This window comes from Rhododendron vialii, chromosome 1a (assembly GCF_030253575.1).
Source record: "Rhododendron vialii isolate Sample 1 chromosome 1a, ASM3025357v1".
In the NCBI taxonomy this organism is placed as follows: Eukaryota; Viridiplantae; Streptophyta; class Magnoliopsida; order Ericales; family Ericaceae; genus Rhododendron; species Rhododendron vialii.
The window spans coordinates 22,935,821-22,952,081 of record NC_080557.1 but is presented as its reverse complement, the minus strand read 5'-3'; the positions used below and the strand labels follow the sequence as shown (position 1 = coordinate 22,952,081).

The window sequence follows — 16,261 nt, the reverse complement described above, 5'->3', positions numbered from 1 at the left end:
GACCCGTTCATTCCGGGTATTTAGGACCCCGTTCATCCCCTGCCGGTCACCACGCCAATTGACGGGCCCGCTCAAGTTTTCTTAAGCCGTTTCATTACTCATGTCGTTGATTATTATTACATCACTAAGTCACGAAGTTCACAACTTACATTCGGTGTTTGTGTGCTCCGTTTCAATCATATACCTCACATAAAGTGGCTTTAGTTCTCTTTTCGGCATTCGGCAATCGTATACATCAAGCTATCGTCATACTTCCCGTTAAGTGTAAATTAACGTCCTTGAACTCATAAAGATACATACCATCACTTATGGAAATGAACCACGACATTAGAATATGAGAACAAGAGTTTTTACAAAAATCTGTAGTGGCTACGGGTAGGACCAAAAACGGACTACAGGTAGTGGAACAAATGTTCAGTTTCTGATCAGTGGCTACGGGTAGGACCAAAAACGGACTACGGGTAGCGCCTGGAAATTTCAGCGCGATACACAGTTTTCAAGGACTAACAATACACTTCAAAATAATGATCAAACCTGAGATTTAGGCACAGATTCAACTCATCAACGCATAGAACAAGTAAGAAATCCTTACCTTTTGTCAAAGATTGAAACCCAAAAAGATTGATCAAGCCCTAGAACTCTAAAGTCGAAACCGAGCAAGAAAACTCCCTCTCCGAGCTAAACCCAACGAGATACAAGCTCAATAACGCGAATAAATGAAAGATTGAAGGTCATTTGTCATGGGTTTTGAGTGATTGAATGAAATTTTGGGTTTTGGAGGAGAGAGAGAGAGATAGCCGAGAGAGATAGAGAGATCGGGAGGTAGAGAGAGAGTGAGTGACGAGTATTTTTACTCCCCTACCCACACACCCACACATATAGGAGTATATACTATCTACACTCAAATTGCACATGCACCATCCTACAAACAATTCCATGACATTCACCCCAATTCATTTAAACTCAATAAATCACATATTTTCTTCCATTATGATAACCAATAAACCTTTTTATTAATTTCCGAAAATACGGGTCCTTACATGTTGTTTGGAATTTCAATGTCTGAAAATTTGATAAGCTTATAGATTGGATCTATAGATTTGCGGTTCGAAAGGTAATCTGATAGGAGTAAATGAGTGTCTTGTTGTTTGATTTTTAAGTTTGAGAATTTAGGGTTTCATGTATCCCTCATAAACTTAATAATAGACATTAAGTTGTTAAAAATGTAAAGTATTCTTCATCTTCTCTACGTTTTTGCAAATTGAAAATATATTTTTATATATTGGGTGGACCGATTGTTGTTAAGGAGGAAGAAGCAAAAAAGTGATAGATCTGATTTTAACATAAGAAGGGTATGTTTTTCCCCTCATTTCTGTCCAAAATTTTAACTGATTTGTATAGAGGGGGTGATGTTGATTGATTTTGATAGTTGAGAGGGTCATGTTGATGGGTTTTTTAGTTAAGGGGTGATGTTGACAAAACGTGATAGTTGAGAGGATATCCTTGAAATTAAGCCTCAAAAAATAAAATAAAAGGTGAGACACTTTTGCCTTGTTTTTTTGGAAGAGAAAGAGTAAATGTAGATATGTATAGAAGAACTGGGATAATTTGAATTTGGTGAAAGGAGAGTACTAAAGGAGTGCTTATAATTCAACTACCGACACATTTGGCAAATGAATTCATTAGCTAAATACTCTATTCTAATTTTTCAAAATGGGAACTTGAATTTGAGTCTTCAAATTTGAAAACCCATGGGACATTTGTAGACTTTAAATTGTAGACACCCCAATCTGGGCTTATAGATTAGTTTACTTACGGTTTTTGATTCCCCGATGATGAATTGGATCAAGAACACCCCGAGAATGATATGTGTTTGAGCTTTGAGTGTTTGACACCCTTTTGAACATAACCAAACCTAAGCCACTTCAAAAGAGCCAAAAACCCTACTAGCGCGAGCTGATTTGAAGCCTGCGCGCGTAGATCAACTTGACAGGTGTTGGTCAATGGTCAAAGCTTGACCGTGGACCAACGTGTGAGTAGGTGATACACGCGTGCTAGGGCGCAACTATCCCGTGCCGGGGCGCACCATCGCACGCCGAACTGACTCCCTCGCGCGATGGTCAAACTGCCAGGTGGTGGTCAACAGTCAAAGTTTGACTGTTGACCATCGCGTGCCAGGGCGCAACCATTGCGCGCCAGGGCGCACCATTGTGCGACTAACTGACTCCATCGCGCGACGGTCCAACCTGCCACCAACTTTTCTCGAGAAGGAAACTTGGCCACCAATGCATCCTCAGTCAGCCTCATGGATTGGCTGAGCTCCTCTCCTGGCACCAACCAGATTCACCTCTCTCTCCCTATTTATACCCCCATGGTCATTCTTCCAAAGGGTTACCAAAAATCAAGTAAAAAGGCCACACAAGCCCTAATACTCTTGATATTCTCTCATTCAATCCACTTCCATACACTCATTTTGCCACCACTACCTACTTGTCCAAGCCATTTTTAAACACTCGAGCAAAGGTATAACATACATATTGCTCACTGTTCTGATCCCTGAGGGGGGCTGGCAGAGCCAAGATTGGTAATCAATACCAGTTCTGGTCCTAAAGCTAGTAAGGTTTCAAAAACCGTAGAGGCAAGAACCAGCGCACGACGGTCCCATATACGCGCGCGACACTCTCACTTCATCGCGTGATGGACCGCGTGGGGATTGTTGTCTTGCTATTTTTGTGTATTTATTTATATATAGATCACTGTTAAGCATGTTAAAAACCAGTTTACTGCTTTCCTTTGTTAGAAACAGCTAGTTTGTTTGTAGTTAATTTGTATTTTTGCTGTTTTGGAGTACCCCTGGGATCATTCTGGATATGTACCAGAATCCAGAAACGTATAAACCAACACTGGTTAAAAGGCTCAGACCATCGCGCGCCAGGGCGCGCCCTCGCGCGACAGATTGGCTCCATCGCGCGCCAGACTACTTCCGACCATTGAGTGACCTTGCACGGGTAGTTCGGCCTTAGGCTATTATTTTGTCCACACACTGTTTATGGGGTGTTTTATTAATTTGTAGGGCTTTACAGCCTTTAAACTGTATATTATGATGCTTATAACTGTGTGGTTTGTCCTGGGTGTACACTAGTCCTTCCAGAGCCCAGAGGGTTTGAGAATAAGAGCTGTGGGTTTGAGCTCACCGGCGTGCGCGTGTCTTGGAGTCATGCGCGCAGGAGTGAACAACATGCAGTGACTTGTTCAGTGCATGCTGGTTTCTTTCTGCACACGTCATTCCAAAGCAGGGGCCTCCCAGTTTGTTTAAGCTCCCACAGCAGTCTGTTCTCATCCTATAGTAACTGCTCATGCATGCTATTTATGACATCCTACAGACATGTTACAGCTTTAATCCCCATTAAACTGTTCCCCCGCCCCTAATTAGCTAAAGAATTGATTAATCAAACAGAATCGCAAATGTTTTCAAATGTCTAAGTAGAGACTGATCTCCGAATTGGGCGAGAGGGGTGCCTTAAAACCATTCCCCTCTCGTAACTTGGCTCCCGAACCTAGATATGGTTATGACGGACTGGTGCCTTCACCTTTTTCAAAATCAAACAGCGCAGCGAGAGTTTTAAATTCGGTTCCTTGGGTGTTGGACCTTCAAACCCAAGTGGCGACTTTGTATTGAGCGCTCGTCTGCCAAAAAAATGCGCGCTCATCGATCCGCCCTTTTTTTCCGGGCACGCTGCCCACATAAATCCTACTTTACCCTCTTTTGTCTTTTGACTTTAAATTTTCATACCAACTGTAATCTTTACACTTTTTGATTATTTTTATAAAACAGGTATAACGTTTATTTAATAGTTACTATAATGTTTGTCAAATTTATGTCATTGGCAACATCTTTCCAATTGGATCACTATTGACCATGCTTAAAATTTAGAATATAGAGAATTGAAGGAAAATTTTGAAGAGAAATTCAGAGATGAAAACCGAGATTGTGAATTGGAATTGGTGTGAATAACCACATTCTGTAAACTTATTTTTTTATATAGAAAATATATTACTTTGAGTCTCAAAAATATTATAAAAAAAAATTGTGGGAGATGGATCGGAGGTGCTCTCATAATCAGTGTTTATCGCTGACACTTGGTCAAGTTTGGCTAAATAATCTCTCAAGTTTATCTTTTTGTCTGTATCCAGATTCTTTTTACCTTTGTCAATTTTTTTCAAAATTGTTGGGTTGTCTCAACGAAAGAAATGTAGAAAGTGCAACAAAATTATTATCAAAACTTAACTTAAGGAAAAAATTAATAACTCAATAAAAACAAGCTTTTTTTTATTATTATTTTTGTCTTTATTGAAAAAGAGATTTAGTTTAGTTTTTTATTTTTTTGATTCCTTTTGTTAAGACAAATCAATACAATAAATTAATAACGCAAAATTAACAAATACAAAAAACTTTAAATAATAAAAAAATAATTCGACTTAATTAGTAACCCAAAACATTCATTACCATCTCCTGATCTCCAAAGTAGAGATGCTCTGAAACCTCCATCTTTCATGGATAAATTTCACCCCACTTTTGTTCCTTTCTTTTTCGTTCATGTTTGCAATGTGAAATTTTATGTAAACATGAACCAAAGGTACAAAAGTGGTGCAAACATTAATCACCACGTCTCCGTTTGATAAACGGATTGGAGGTTGGGATTGGATTGCTAAGGTGATGGTATTAGTAATACTTTGTTTGGTTTTTAAAATTGGTATGGATTGATAGTCCCATGAAATTAACAATCCGGCCCATAGGAGTATTAGCAATATCCCTTGGGACTTGGTATTCATAGTCCAATCTCAACTCCTTCTCATTAGCAATTTCTTCTATCAATTCGATCCCATCATCGAATTTTATCTCAAACAAACATACACTAGTTGTCGCCTAACCGGTCTACTGGTTTAACTATTCAAATTAAATAACCATTATAAACCCACGACATTCCCCACACTTCCTGAGACAGAAGAGTCTTAAAGCACTGTGAATTTACCTTATTGGCTAAATGATTTTTTGGCAACCTTTTTTTTTTTTACTATTCAAGATAATTCATTTCCTCTAACTAAATGGACTGAATGGTATTTTTTTAAAAGAAACAAGTGATATTTTGGCATTGGCCTGGAGAAGAAAAATATAGCATAAACTCATCCCAGTTCACATGTAATTTTTTATTAATAGTATAGAAAAGTCTTCTCTTCTACACTCAGTTCTCGTTTTACATTTTCCGCTATCAACCAAAGAGTAAATTTTAGTGGTTTGATTGTTTTAACAGATGCGTATACATACATGATCCCTCTGCTCTGACTAATAAGGTGAAATGCAAAGAAAATGTTTGTCTTTTTGACGCAGTGAAATTAACAAAGAGATTAGTTGCGTATTAATTGAACGAATGATAAACTCGAGTCCACGCGAGAAAAAGACAAAGTCTAAATATTATTGATAAAACGCTGTTTAAACATTAGGTTACAACCTCTTTTATAGGAAAAAGACGTAACCCTAGCAAAACCCTAACTCAAAAACGAAAATTTCCAAAATTTGGGGAAATTAATAAAATTAAAAAAAGGAAAGAAAAACATGACTTTTCAAAAAAGAATCAACTTCTACGGAATTATATGCTAAAAGTTATTAACAAAACAAATATTTTCTAAAACAACAAAAATGTCCAATTGGATGCCTAATTAAAGAAATTAGGCCAAAAAACATCATTGATCATCAACTAGGATTAATGAGTATTGACCGCAGCGCAAAAATAAGTCAGCTCATAAAGTTTGGGCCTGATCCGAACTCATCCGAAAGTTGTCAAATTAGGTAATTTGCAATTAAACAACGTTTGAGCTTCCGAGGTTTCGACCGGTCTAATTGATCATGAAATTGAACCTCTATGTGTTCTACATCACTTTTAAGTATCGGAAAAGAAAATAAAAAGAAAGAAAATGGAGTACACCAGAAAAGAGAGAGAAAAACAAGTGAGGACATTTCTGTCATTTAGCCCAAAAAGATTGGCATTATACCAACAACCACCACTGCTACTTTAATTTCCAGCTGTGAGACTGACCCAAAAATTGGATGAAGATTTCTCTCCCTGTCCTCACATTGTCCGTTAGTCACATGGCATGGCATCCGCTGATCAAAAAAAACATGGCATGGCATCCATCACTAACCACGGTTAACCCCCACCCCACCCCAACCCCATCCATGCCTTAACCCTAGTCAAACTCCCTAACCCCTGTCCAGCATCACTACTGCCACGTCTATTCCCCTTTCTCTCTCTCTCTCTCTCAAACATTATGGCAGTATAATTCACCTCCTGCCAGTCTGCCACTCACTCTCGCCTGAACATCAACATTGCCCACAACATAACCGACATAGCATGCTTTTTTCTTTTTCCTTTTATAATAAGTGTTCATGTTAGTTTACATGCACTTTAAGTAATAATTCTAGGGGCTCAATTTCAATATTTACTTGCGAAGAATTCAATTAAAATCAAAACAAAATTTTATATGAACTAACTCCAAATAAATTTATAATACCGGAGGAGTTTCAATTCTAAAACTAGAGCAAATTCTTAAATCCCAAACCTCAACCACTAATTAGAGCGTACCCCTTGAGATTCACTGACATGACTTGTTCGGATTGTGTCCGGAATTTTCACCCCAACATAGCATCCAACCCTAACCATGGTTATGGTTAGTGATCCCCCAACCCACTTCACGCCTTAACCCAAGTTAAAACCCACCCCCTCTATCCAGTATCCACTACTTCTCTCTCTCTCTCTCTCTCTCTCTCTCAAAAAGTACACAACAATGGGAGTACTTCATCTCCTGCTACTCACACTCTCTCTCACTACCCTCACCAACGCCCACAACATCACCGACATCCTCTCACACTTCCCAGAATACAGCCTCTTCAACAGCTACCTAACCCAGACGAAGCTCGACGGCGAGATCAACAGCCGCGAGACCCTCACCGTCCTCGTCCTCACCAACGCCGCCATGTCCGCTCTCGCAGCCAAACACCCCCTCTCCGTCATAAAAAACGCGCTCAGCCTCCACGTCCTCCTCGACTACTTTGACGCCAAGAAGCTCCACCAGATCTCCGACGGCACCACCCTCTCCACCACCCTATACCAGACCACCGGCAACGCGCCCGGCCAAATCGGCTCCGTCAACATCACCGACTTGAAGGGCGGCAAGGTCGGGTTCGGCTCGGCCGCTGCGGCGCCCGGGTCGGCCCTCGACGCGACGTACACCAAGGAAGTGAAGCAGATTCCGTATAATATCTCGGTTCTGGAGATAAGCCAGCCGATTATCGCGCCCGGTGTTTTGACGGCGCCGGCTCCGTCTGCTTCGGATATGAATTTGACGGCTGTGCTGGAGAAGGCCGGGTGTAAGAAGTTTGCGTCCTTGATTTTGTCCACCGGTGTGTTAAAGGTGGTATTATTGAACCAAATCTTCCATACCTTCTATATCACGTGTAGTTATATCGCTTTATCAGTTTTTAATACTCCTTAACAAAACAATACTAATTAATACTATTAGCCGGGTCGGTGGACGGTGAATTTTCTGCCCACACAAAGATTTGATTTGGATCCGTCCAGAAGAAAGTAATTTCTCGTGAATTTTTTTATTCTAATGTGAATGATATACCTTTGATCCAGATAAAAGATCAGTTAAAATGCACGTAAGTTGGTTCATTCCGGCATTCGAACAAAAGAAATAATAATAAAGCTCAAGTTCAAATTTTTAGGAAAGTATTTAAATACGCCTTGTTATTTTGTTTGAGAAAGTCTACAAATACAATCATGTTCAACATTTCGCACGGTATGCTTATATTGCAGTGGTTCATTGGTAACTGGATAGATTGCTTATTTCCAACTACTAATGACATACTCTCTCACGTAATTAATCACGTTCTATATAAGATTGTACATGTTGTATTTTGAGACCTCGATCGTGTGGGATTTGCATCAAAAATCCCACTTTCCATCCCGATAATCAGAAACCGTTTCCGCATTTCCTAAAAAATCATCTCCAATCCTCGTTCAAATTTTGAAACTAGAAACTGAATATTTAAATCAAACAGGTGGGAAGACAAGTTTATTTGATGTTGACAAAGTGGGTATCACATTGAAATTGCATTTCGAACCTAATGCTTTTAATTAACACCACCTAGAATTTGATGTAACGTTTTTCCTTGAACAGGTGTATCAGACGGCGGCGGGTAAAGGCTTGACGGTGTTCGCACCTTCAGACGAGGCGTTCAAGGCGCCCGACGTGCCAGATCTGAGCAAGCTCACCAACGCCGAGCTGGTCTCCTTACTACAGTACCACGCCCTCGCCAGCTACGCCCCCTTCGGAGCTCTGAAGACTACCAAGGCTCCGATGAGCACCTTGGCCACCAACAGCGCTGGAAAGTACGACCTGACCGTATCGACCTCCGGCGACCAGGTCACTCTAAAGACCGGCCTCGACTCGTCGCGCGTTGCCACCACCGCGATCGACGCGCCGCCGCTCTGCATCTTCACCGTCGACAGCGTGCTCCTTCCGCCGGAGCTTTTCTCGACGTCTCCGGCGCCGGCGCCGGGGCCTGCGACGTCGCCATCGCCAGCGCCGGCTGGTTCTGCTCCGAGTCCGGCTCCGGTGTCCGCGAAGGCTCCGTCGCCGTTTTTGTCTCCTCCGGCGCCGCCTACGGAGTTGCCGGCGGAGGGGCCTGGAGAAGCCGAGAAAAGCACGTCGGATAATGCCGGCGGCAGGGTGGATGCTCCGGCGTTGTTCGAAGCTGTAGTTACAGTATCAGCCTCTGTTATTATCTCAATTTTCTTGTCCTACTAGACCAGATCGGAGTAATTTCAACATCTCTCTGTTTTTTGTTTTTTGGGTTGCTTTGCTGGAGGACTCCATTTACCAGTACTATTTTTTAATTAAATTAAATTTGGGGGATATTTCCGTTAGCAAGCTGGCGATGTTTCTGTGTGTGTATGGCATTTGGGGGGCTCCACCGTTTTAATGGTGCTTGTGTCGGTGTGGTTGGATGAATCTACTCGTCTCTACTTTAACAAGAAGAAAAACAATAGTACTACTGTAGTACAATATGCTATGTTCACGACTTAGGGCTGTCCATGGGTCGGAGTCAGGTTCGGGGTCAGGTTGGACCCTATCCGACCTTTTGTCGGATTTTGAAATATGCACCCGAAACCAACCGAACCATTGGTTAGGTTCTGACCGAAATGTTGTCGGGTTGAAATTGTCGAGTTCGATCTGTTCGTCGGACTAGAACAAAAAAAAAAAAAGACTTCATACAGAAAGCAAGAGAGAGATCAAGGAACATATCAGTAACATTACTTTCTATTTCAAAACATAAATACTATAGATCCTAATGATCAAGAACACCAAACTTCAAAAATTGCAGGTTGAACAAGTGCACTTCGTGAACACCATCGTCGTCAACAGAGCACCATCGTCATCATCGTCGATCAAAGAAAACCAAAATGGCGGATGAATCCCAAGAATCCATGCGCAGATCGAGTGAATTTTGAAGCAAATGGAGAAATCTTTGTGTGGGAATTTGGAAACCCTAGGTTTCAGTCAGAGTGGAAATTGAAAGTGTGGGAGTCGATTGGGGTTGGGGGTGGGTGTTTCCGTATGGAGAGAGAGATGCAGTGGAAGTGCTGCAATGGAAATGGAAGATAGGGGTCATAGGGTTTTTTCGCGTTATACAGTAGATAAGTTGGTCGGATCAAGACAGATGAAAAAAAATTTCATGCATCGGACACAGATCTGGACCTGAATCTGACCGATACACTCAATCAGAACTGTCCGTTACCTCCGTTTTCGGGCAGGGCGGGTGGTCGGGCGGGTCGGGTCCGTGAACAGCCCTAGTTCACGTGCAACCTCATTTCTAGTGTTAAATTTTTGCTAATGTTGTCTATTAGTACGTATACGTAGGAGTATGCTGATATCGTAACTACGGCGTACAATTCACTTTATACGACGTACAATCATCAAATCACTTTATACGATGTACAACATCATTTGTGTTTGCTGATTAATGCTCCGGTGCCTTGAGAGGAAAGTGAAGCACATTTTTCGGGAAGAAAACCACTGTGCCGATTTACTATTAGCTAGTCTTAATTTTTAGCAACTTTCTTTAGTTGTATTCCCTAATAGCATCCGTACCAGCATCTTTATATTTTGGATCAATTTACATCTTAAAAGATCAATTTATTACTTAAGCTACTTATTTTTAAAATGTTTACTGCATCAGACTCTCTATATTAATATTATCCCATTAAAAAAATTATTTCTTTATTCTAAAAAAAACAAATACAGTAACAACAAAAAAAAAAAAAAAACCAAACCAGCCAAACCAACAGCAGCAGCGCAAAACCACTAAAACCTGCAAACCTCTCTCTCTCTAACTTTACTCATCTTGTTCTCAACCCCAGCCCCAAAATTGATCACAGTCTATACCGGCAAAATCACCCCTCTCCGATTAACCCCCTTCTCTCTCCAAAATCGTCTCAAACGGCAAGCAACCAACTTCCTCCCAATCCACCACGACTTCTTTGCCCAAGCCCACCAGCACTTCCGCCAGGATTTCAGGCTTGGCAGAATTCACTCCTGGTGTGGCTCAAAGAAAATTTCCAAATACACCAGGACTTGGGACAAGATCCACCACGACCAAGCTTCGGTGACGAACCAGATTCACTAATTGTGTGATCGGCCACACGACAACGTTTGGTCCAGAGCCCCACCTGCTCCGGCTTCAATTGCTTGAATATTGGAGTATATTGTGTTTACCGCATGAACAGTTGCTCGCTTGGCTAGACGAGGCAGTGTTGCAAAGTTACATATTTTGTAAAGTAACCAGGGAGGAAGCGAGGCTGATACTGGGGTGTTTTGGATTGTTTTTCCAATTTTCACTTGCTACTTTAGTTTGAAGAGGGACGAGGCGACACTAATGCGGATGCTCTAATATACTTCGTTCTTTGGGGTGAGCTTTGTATGACGATGCTTCTAGGAAGAAATTCCCTCGAAGTCGTAAGTAGAGGTGATACTGATACCGGTACGGTTTCGACTGGTTTTGGCATATTTATCGGTTGAAACCGGTTATCCGGTTTGAGAATTTTAGAAATCAAAACCGGTTGAGATAATACGGTCCGGTTTTGACCGGCTCAACCGATTTCGGTCTGGCTTATCTGATTTATTCGGTTTTCATTCATGGGCCACATTTTGAATCCAACACATCAAAATCAACAATTCAACCCACAAAAATATCAACCAAAATCAACCGCCAGCAGCATCAACCATCGGCGTCGTCACCGAGCTCCATCTTAGACCAAATCTAAGCTTGGGAGTTTCAAACAAAACTAAAAATCAACAAAGACATAGATAGAAAAAGGAAAAAGAATAAGAAAAGGGGAGGGAGGGAGAGAGAGAGAGAGAGAGAGAGAGAGTCATCGTATAACAGTCGCCGGCCGCCGGCAAAGAGAGAGAGACTCATCGTATAACAGTGGCCGGCCGCCGCACTTTGCCATCGCCACAGAAGAAGAAGAAAAAGGAGAGAGAGAGGGAGAGGGAGAGGGAGATTGGAGAGAGAGAGAGAGTGTCGTGCAAATCGCCATCGCCTAGAGTGAAGTCGGCATGGTGTGAGGAAAAGAGGATGAAATCTGGATAAGTAATTAAGGTTTGTATTTATATATCTAGCATATTTATGTTATAGCCATACCTCTTGCATTATTTCATATATACGCATAATCTGGTCCGGTCCGGTCCGGTTTAGACCGGTTTGAAAGTCTCTCAGACTGGAACCGAAAATAATGAAATATTTTAAATCGGACCGGACCGGTTTGAAATGAAAACTGGAAAATTGGTCTGGTTTTCCGGTTTTTTAAATCACCCCTAGTCGTAAGTTCGTAACTCTATTTAATTTTAATGCAGTACTTTTTTCACCAAAAAAAATGAAAAAGTGAGTAAGAGGTTATTTCATTACTTTTAAGACTGTTTGATTTAATATTTTTTTAATTTTTAGAAAAATAAATTGGGACGTTAATGCAATACTCAAAAATTCATGAGAACACGACCTCAGCATCAGCGCCGCTAGTGATCTTGTGCTATACTTCCTCCGTTCTTATTTAAGTGTCCACTACAGTGCGTGTAATTTTTAATGGCTTATATCTTTCGATGTATGTTATGTTTTAAGTTTTTAAAATCATTATCTTATAGAAATAATTGAAATCTATTAAACAATATATATTGCATATTTTTAACATTATACATTGAGAGCTATAATCAATTGAAAATAATACGTAGAATCGTAATGAAGACTTAAATAGGGACAGATGAAGTATTATTTATTACGAATTTACGATGCGGCTTACTTCATTGCACTTGAAGCCTCATCGTGGGTGTGGCAAAGTATTTTGGCCAGACGTGCAGTCAGAAGTAGAGGGTGGCAGTGGTGAGTAGCGAATAGAGCTCAAATTAATTAACATCTGGCCATGGCGAGACCCATGGCTTTTGGATCCTATCTATCCAAAAGTGCTTACCCCCAATCCAAACACAGAGAGAAGGACCAAAGTTCGCGATCTCATTGATGAGGATAGAATGTTATGGAGGAAAGAGGTAATAAAGGAGTTGTTCATTGAGAGGGATGTGGAATAGATCCTCAAGATCCCAGTGAGCTGCACTGGTCTCACAGACAAAATAATTTGGAGAGGTACTTCCCACTGCAAGTTCTCTATGAAATCAGCATAAGTTGTTGCAAAGGAAGTGGTGAACCAACAAAAGAGTCAAGCTTCAATACAAGGTCAAACAAGTGGAGTGCATGAGGATGAATGACAATGGAAGAGGATTTGGCAAATTAAGGCTCCAATGAAGGTAAGGTCTTTTATGTGGAAATGCTTGCATAACATCTTACCAATGAGGCAACGAATAATAATCTCTATCATAGGAATATCCTCGTGGATAATATATGCCTTCTCTATGGTTTGGAACCGAAAACAGTGGATCACATGTGAAAAGGTTTTGCGTGTGCGGTTATTATCATCTTTTTGGTTTAAACCTAAAGTGGTGAAGGAAAGTAGACTAATTGAAATCTGGAACTGAATGGGTGGGTTAGATGCTAAAGCTGATAAATGGGATGTGTTGGGTATGCTTGCTAGCGTGTGTTGGAGTATATGTCAAGCCAGGAATGATTGGGTCTTTAAGAAATTAAGAATGCATGGAAAAAGTTCGTATAAGTGATAGAGCGGCTACAATTTATAATGAATATTGCCAATCTGTTGATGTAGTTATAAATGGAGAAGAGGATCAGATGGAAGGAGATACACAGGGATGGATGCCTTCTTCACGAAACGAGATTAGAGTCAATATAGAGGAGGCATATGATAGGAATTTGGGGAAAGGAGGAGTGGGTTTCGTGATGCAGAATAATCAAAGGAATGCTCTGAGAATGCACTCTATCCCAATTGTCCGAGCTCAATCGGTATAGTTGGTAGAGGCGATGGGTTTCAGAATGGCAACAGAGGTGCTACGTAGTTGTTAAAGGTTGTCTTTCATCCTGGAAGGGGATGCACAAAGGATTGTAAGGATGTTACAAGGATCGTTATCTTACCGTGCCAACCCGAAAGTGATCACCCATAACTCTACTGTTTTACTTAGTTGTTTTCATTCTGTTTCTTTCAATTTCATTCCTCGTAAGTATGATAGGGTGATGCATTACCCAAGTACGCCCTTTCCGCTGGCTCTCTCCTCCCTTAGCTTGGGGATTTTCCAACCTGGGCTCAAAGGGGAGTTAGCACGAATATTTCATTATGACAATGATTAATAAAGTTTATCGATTGACAAAAAAAAAAAAAAAACCCACAAGATTCTGAAGCGTAATTTGTTAGTATAATAGAATTCCACCTATATTAATTATTTGGAGAAGTCTATGATGCAATTTTGACTATTATTTGGCTAACTTAACTAGACTAATTTGAATAGACCAAAATGATACGTAGCACATATACCAAAAAATGTCATAAACCAGTGTACCAAAAATAAAATAATTCGTAACTGACCAAAATAGTACGTATCACATACCAAAAAACGTTGTAACTAATGTACCAATAATACGTAACAAATCGAACCATAAAGCATTCTCTGTAGATAAAAATAAATAAACCATAAAGATGAACTATAAAATTTGTAACTAACTATAAAAATTGTAATGAAGCATAGCTTTATTTTGATACGCATCTATTCGTAATTACACCAAAAAGTATGCAAATAAAAAAATACATAACATTACTATGGTAAACACCTCGTGCACCATAACCTTTTTCCTAATTATATTCATTGTTAACTTCCGTAGAAACTTAAGAGAGATTTTTCTTAAAATTACATAGCATTTATGTGTATATATTTGTATGAATGTACTGATAAGCATGAGTTTTGCTCCGGATCCGGATCGTAAACTTGCATCGTTATCGTGATTGGGAATCTTAGGCTCCGTTCCAGAAACCTTTTTAAAAAATAAGCAGCTTATTTCACATTTTCAAACTCAAAAATAATGTAAATAAAAAATATTTTTTAAATTTTTTTTGCATCGTATAAAAGATCTCGATGAGATCTTTTAAACAAGATTCATATTGCATATTTTTAGATTTCAATAAAATCATAATTTTTTAGCTTAAAATTGCCTTTTTAAAAAATAAGAGCTTTTTTTACGTTCCGGAACGGGGCCTTAATTTGATATATCAAGGGAATTTTGAAGTTGAATAGAAGTAAGAGAATGATTGGCCGAACATTGACGATGGGATTTGGGCAAATATTGTGAGGGCATTTTAGGTAGTCTGCCATTAGGTTTCCAATATTTGAAAGGGGGTGTTTGCTTAGTTTCTTAGTTTAGGGGGTTAAGTGGCACAAGCTCATAGTTGAGGAGGTGTCAGAGAAAACTAATCCTAACCTTTTCTCTGTGTTGGCCAGGTGGGTTGGTTGGCACTGCTTGTCAGTGACCGAGACGGGGGGGGGGGGGGGCGGGGGGGGGTGAAGATGTTCTGCTCATTTCAGGCTTTGCTTTTAAAAGTGGGCCCTTAAAAGTTCATCACCTCCTTTGCCTCAAATTGCGCTCTCTCTCTCTCTCCCTCTCTCTCTCTCTCTCTCTCTCTCACCAATGGAGTCCAAACTGTTAGGATCTTTGTTCACAAATATTTATTTATCACCAGAATTACATGTACACATAAACATAAAAAACACAATAAGTGTATACGAAAGAATATACAAGTAATGAAAGTAGGAAAAATGTTGTATGTGAGAATGAGAATCGTGTAGTCACTGTCTTAAGGCTAATATTCCTCCCCTCGTGAAGGTTCCACCGGAGTGTACTAACTCCAAGATTAAACCCAAAAGCTCACAAGCATTCCTCATCCGATGTTCACGACCACAGAGAAGTTTGAACGAGTCATGAACTGAGCTGCCCAACTCTATGGAAAATAGCAGTGTTCTAAATGGCAGCCTCTCAGGCGCTTGGAGGTATCCCGCCACCGCGACTATACCCCTAGGCGTTTTATTTGGAGCTCTGGGAGGTTTGGCGGCATTTGGCAGCCGCCTTGGCAGTTCTTGGTGGGCCCCTCCCTCTCTCTCTCTCTCTCTCTCTCTCTCTCTCTCTCTCTCTATATATATATATATATATATATATATATATATATATATATATGAGGGCGGTTCAAGAGACACCTAAAAATACACCTAAAATCTCAGTCTCATAGTTCCTGATCGAATTTTTATGATCCGAACCGTTCAATGTATACAGAATGTGATTTTAAGAGTGCATGTGAGAAATTAGCAAAAAATGGCTGGGAAAAGCTTGATTTGAGAAGTTTTTATTTGAATCATTCAATAAAAAACTATTCGAAACTATTCGGATTAAGCCCTTCCTGGTCATTTTTTTTGCTGATTTCTTGCGGGTACCCTTAAAATCACGTTCTGATCACATTGAGTGGCTCAGATCATCAAAACTTGATTGGAAACTATGCGGTGTTTTTTTGGGGGTTCCCGGAACCGCCCTATATATATATATATATATATATATATATATAGTGTTAGCCCGTGCCTATGATACTACGCATCCCGGTTGGAAGGGGAAGACAGTTGTGTGATTTAGGTGACAACCATGGGTACTTAACTGGGAAGTGGAAGGATGCACTACAGCTTTTGGATCAAATGAATCTAAGCCGTT

The 16,261-nt window shown here is 40.3% G+C and overlaps 1 protein-coding gene across 1 annotated transcript; it reads left to right on the top strand.

The window, feature by feature from the left end:
- The first annotated feature begins 6,776 nt into the window (after positions 1–6,776).
- Positions 6,777–8,994, top strand: LOC131335065 (fasciclin-like arabinogalactan protein 8). Its single transcript, XM_058370247.1, has 2 exons — positions 6,777–7,470; positions 8,242–8,994. The coding sequence occupies exons 1-2, from the start codon at positions 6,844–6,846 to the stop codon at positions 8,869–8,871; spliced, it is 1,257 nt and encodes a 418-aa protein (XP_058226230.1). The 5' UTR covers positions 6,777–6,843; the 3' UTR covers positions 8,872–8,994.
- The last annotated feature ends 7,267 nt before the right edge of the window (positions 8,995–16,261 follow it).

Coding starts and splice junctions, on each gene's coding strand:
- LOC131335065 (XM_058370247.1), top strand. CDS start 6,844: ATGGGAGTACTTCATCTCCTGCTACTCACACTCTCTCTCACTACCCTC. Junction 7,471..8,241: donor TGTCCACCGGTGTGTTAAAG/GTGGTATTATTG, acceptor TTCCTTGAACAG/GTGTATCAGACGGCGGCGGG.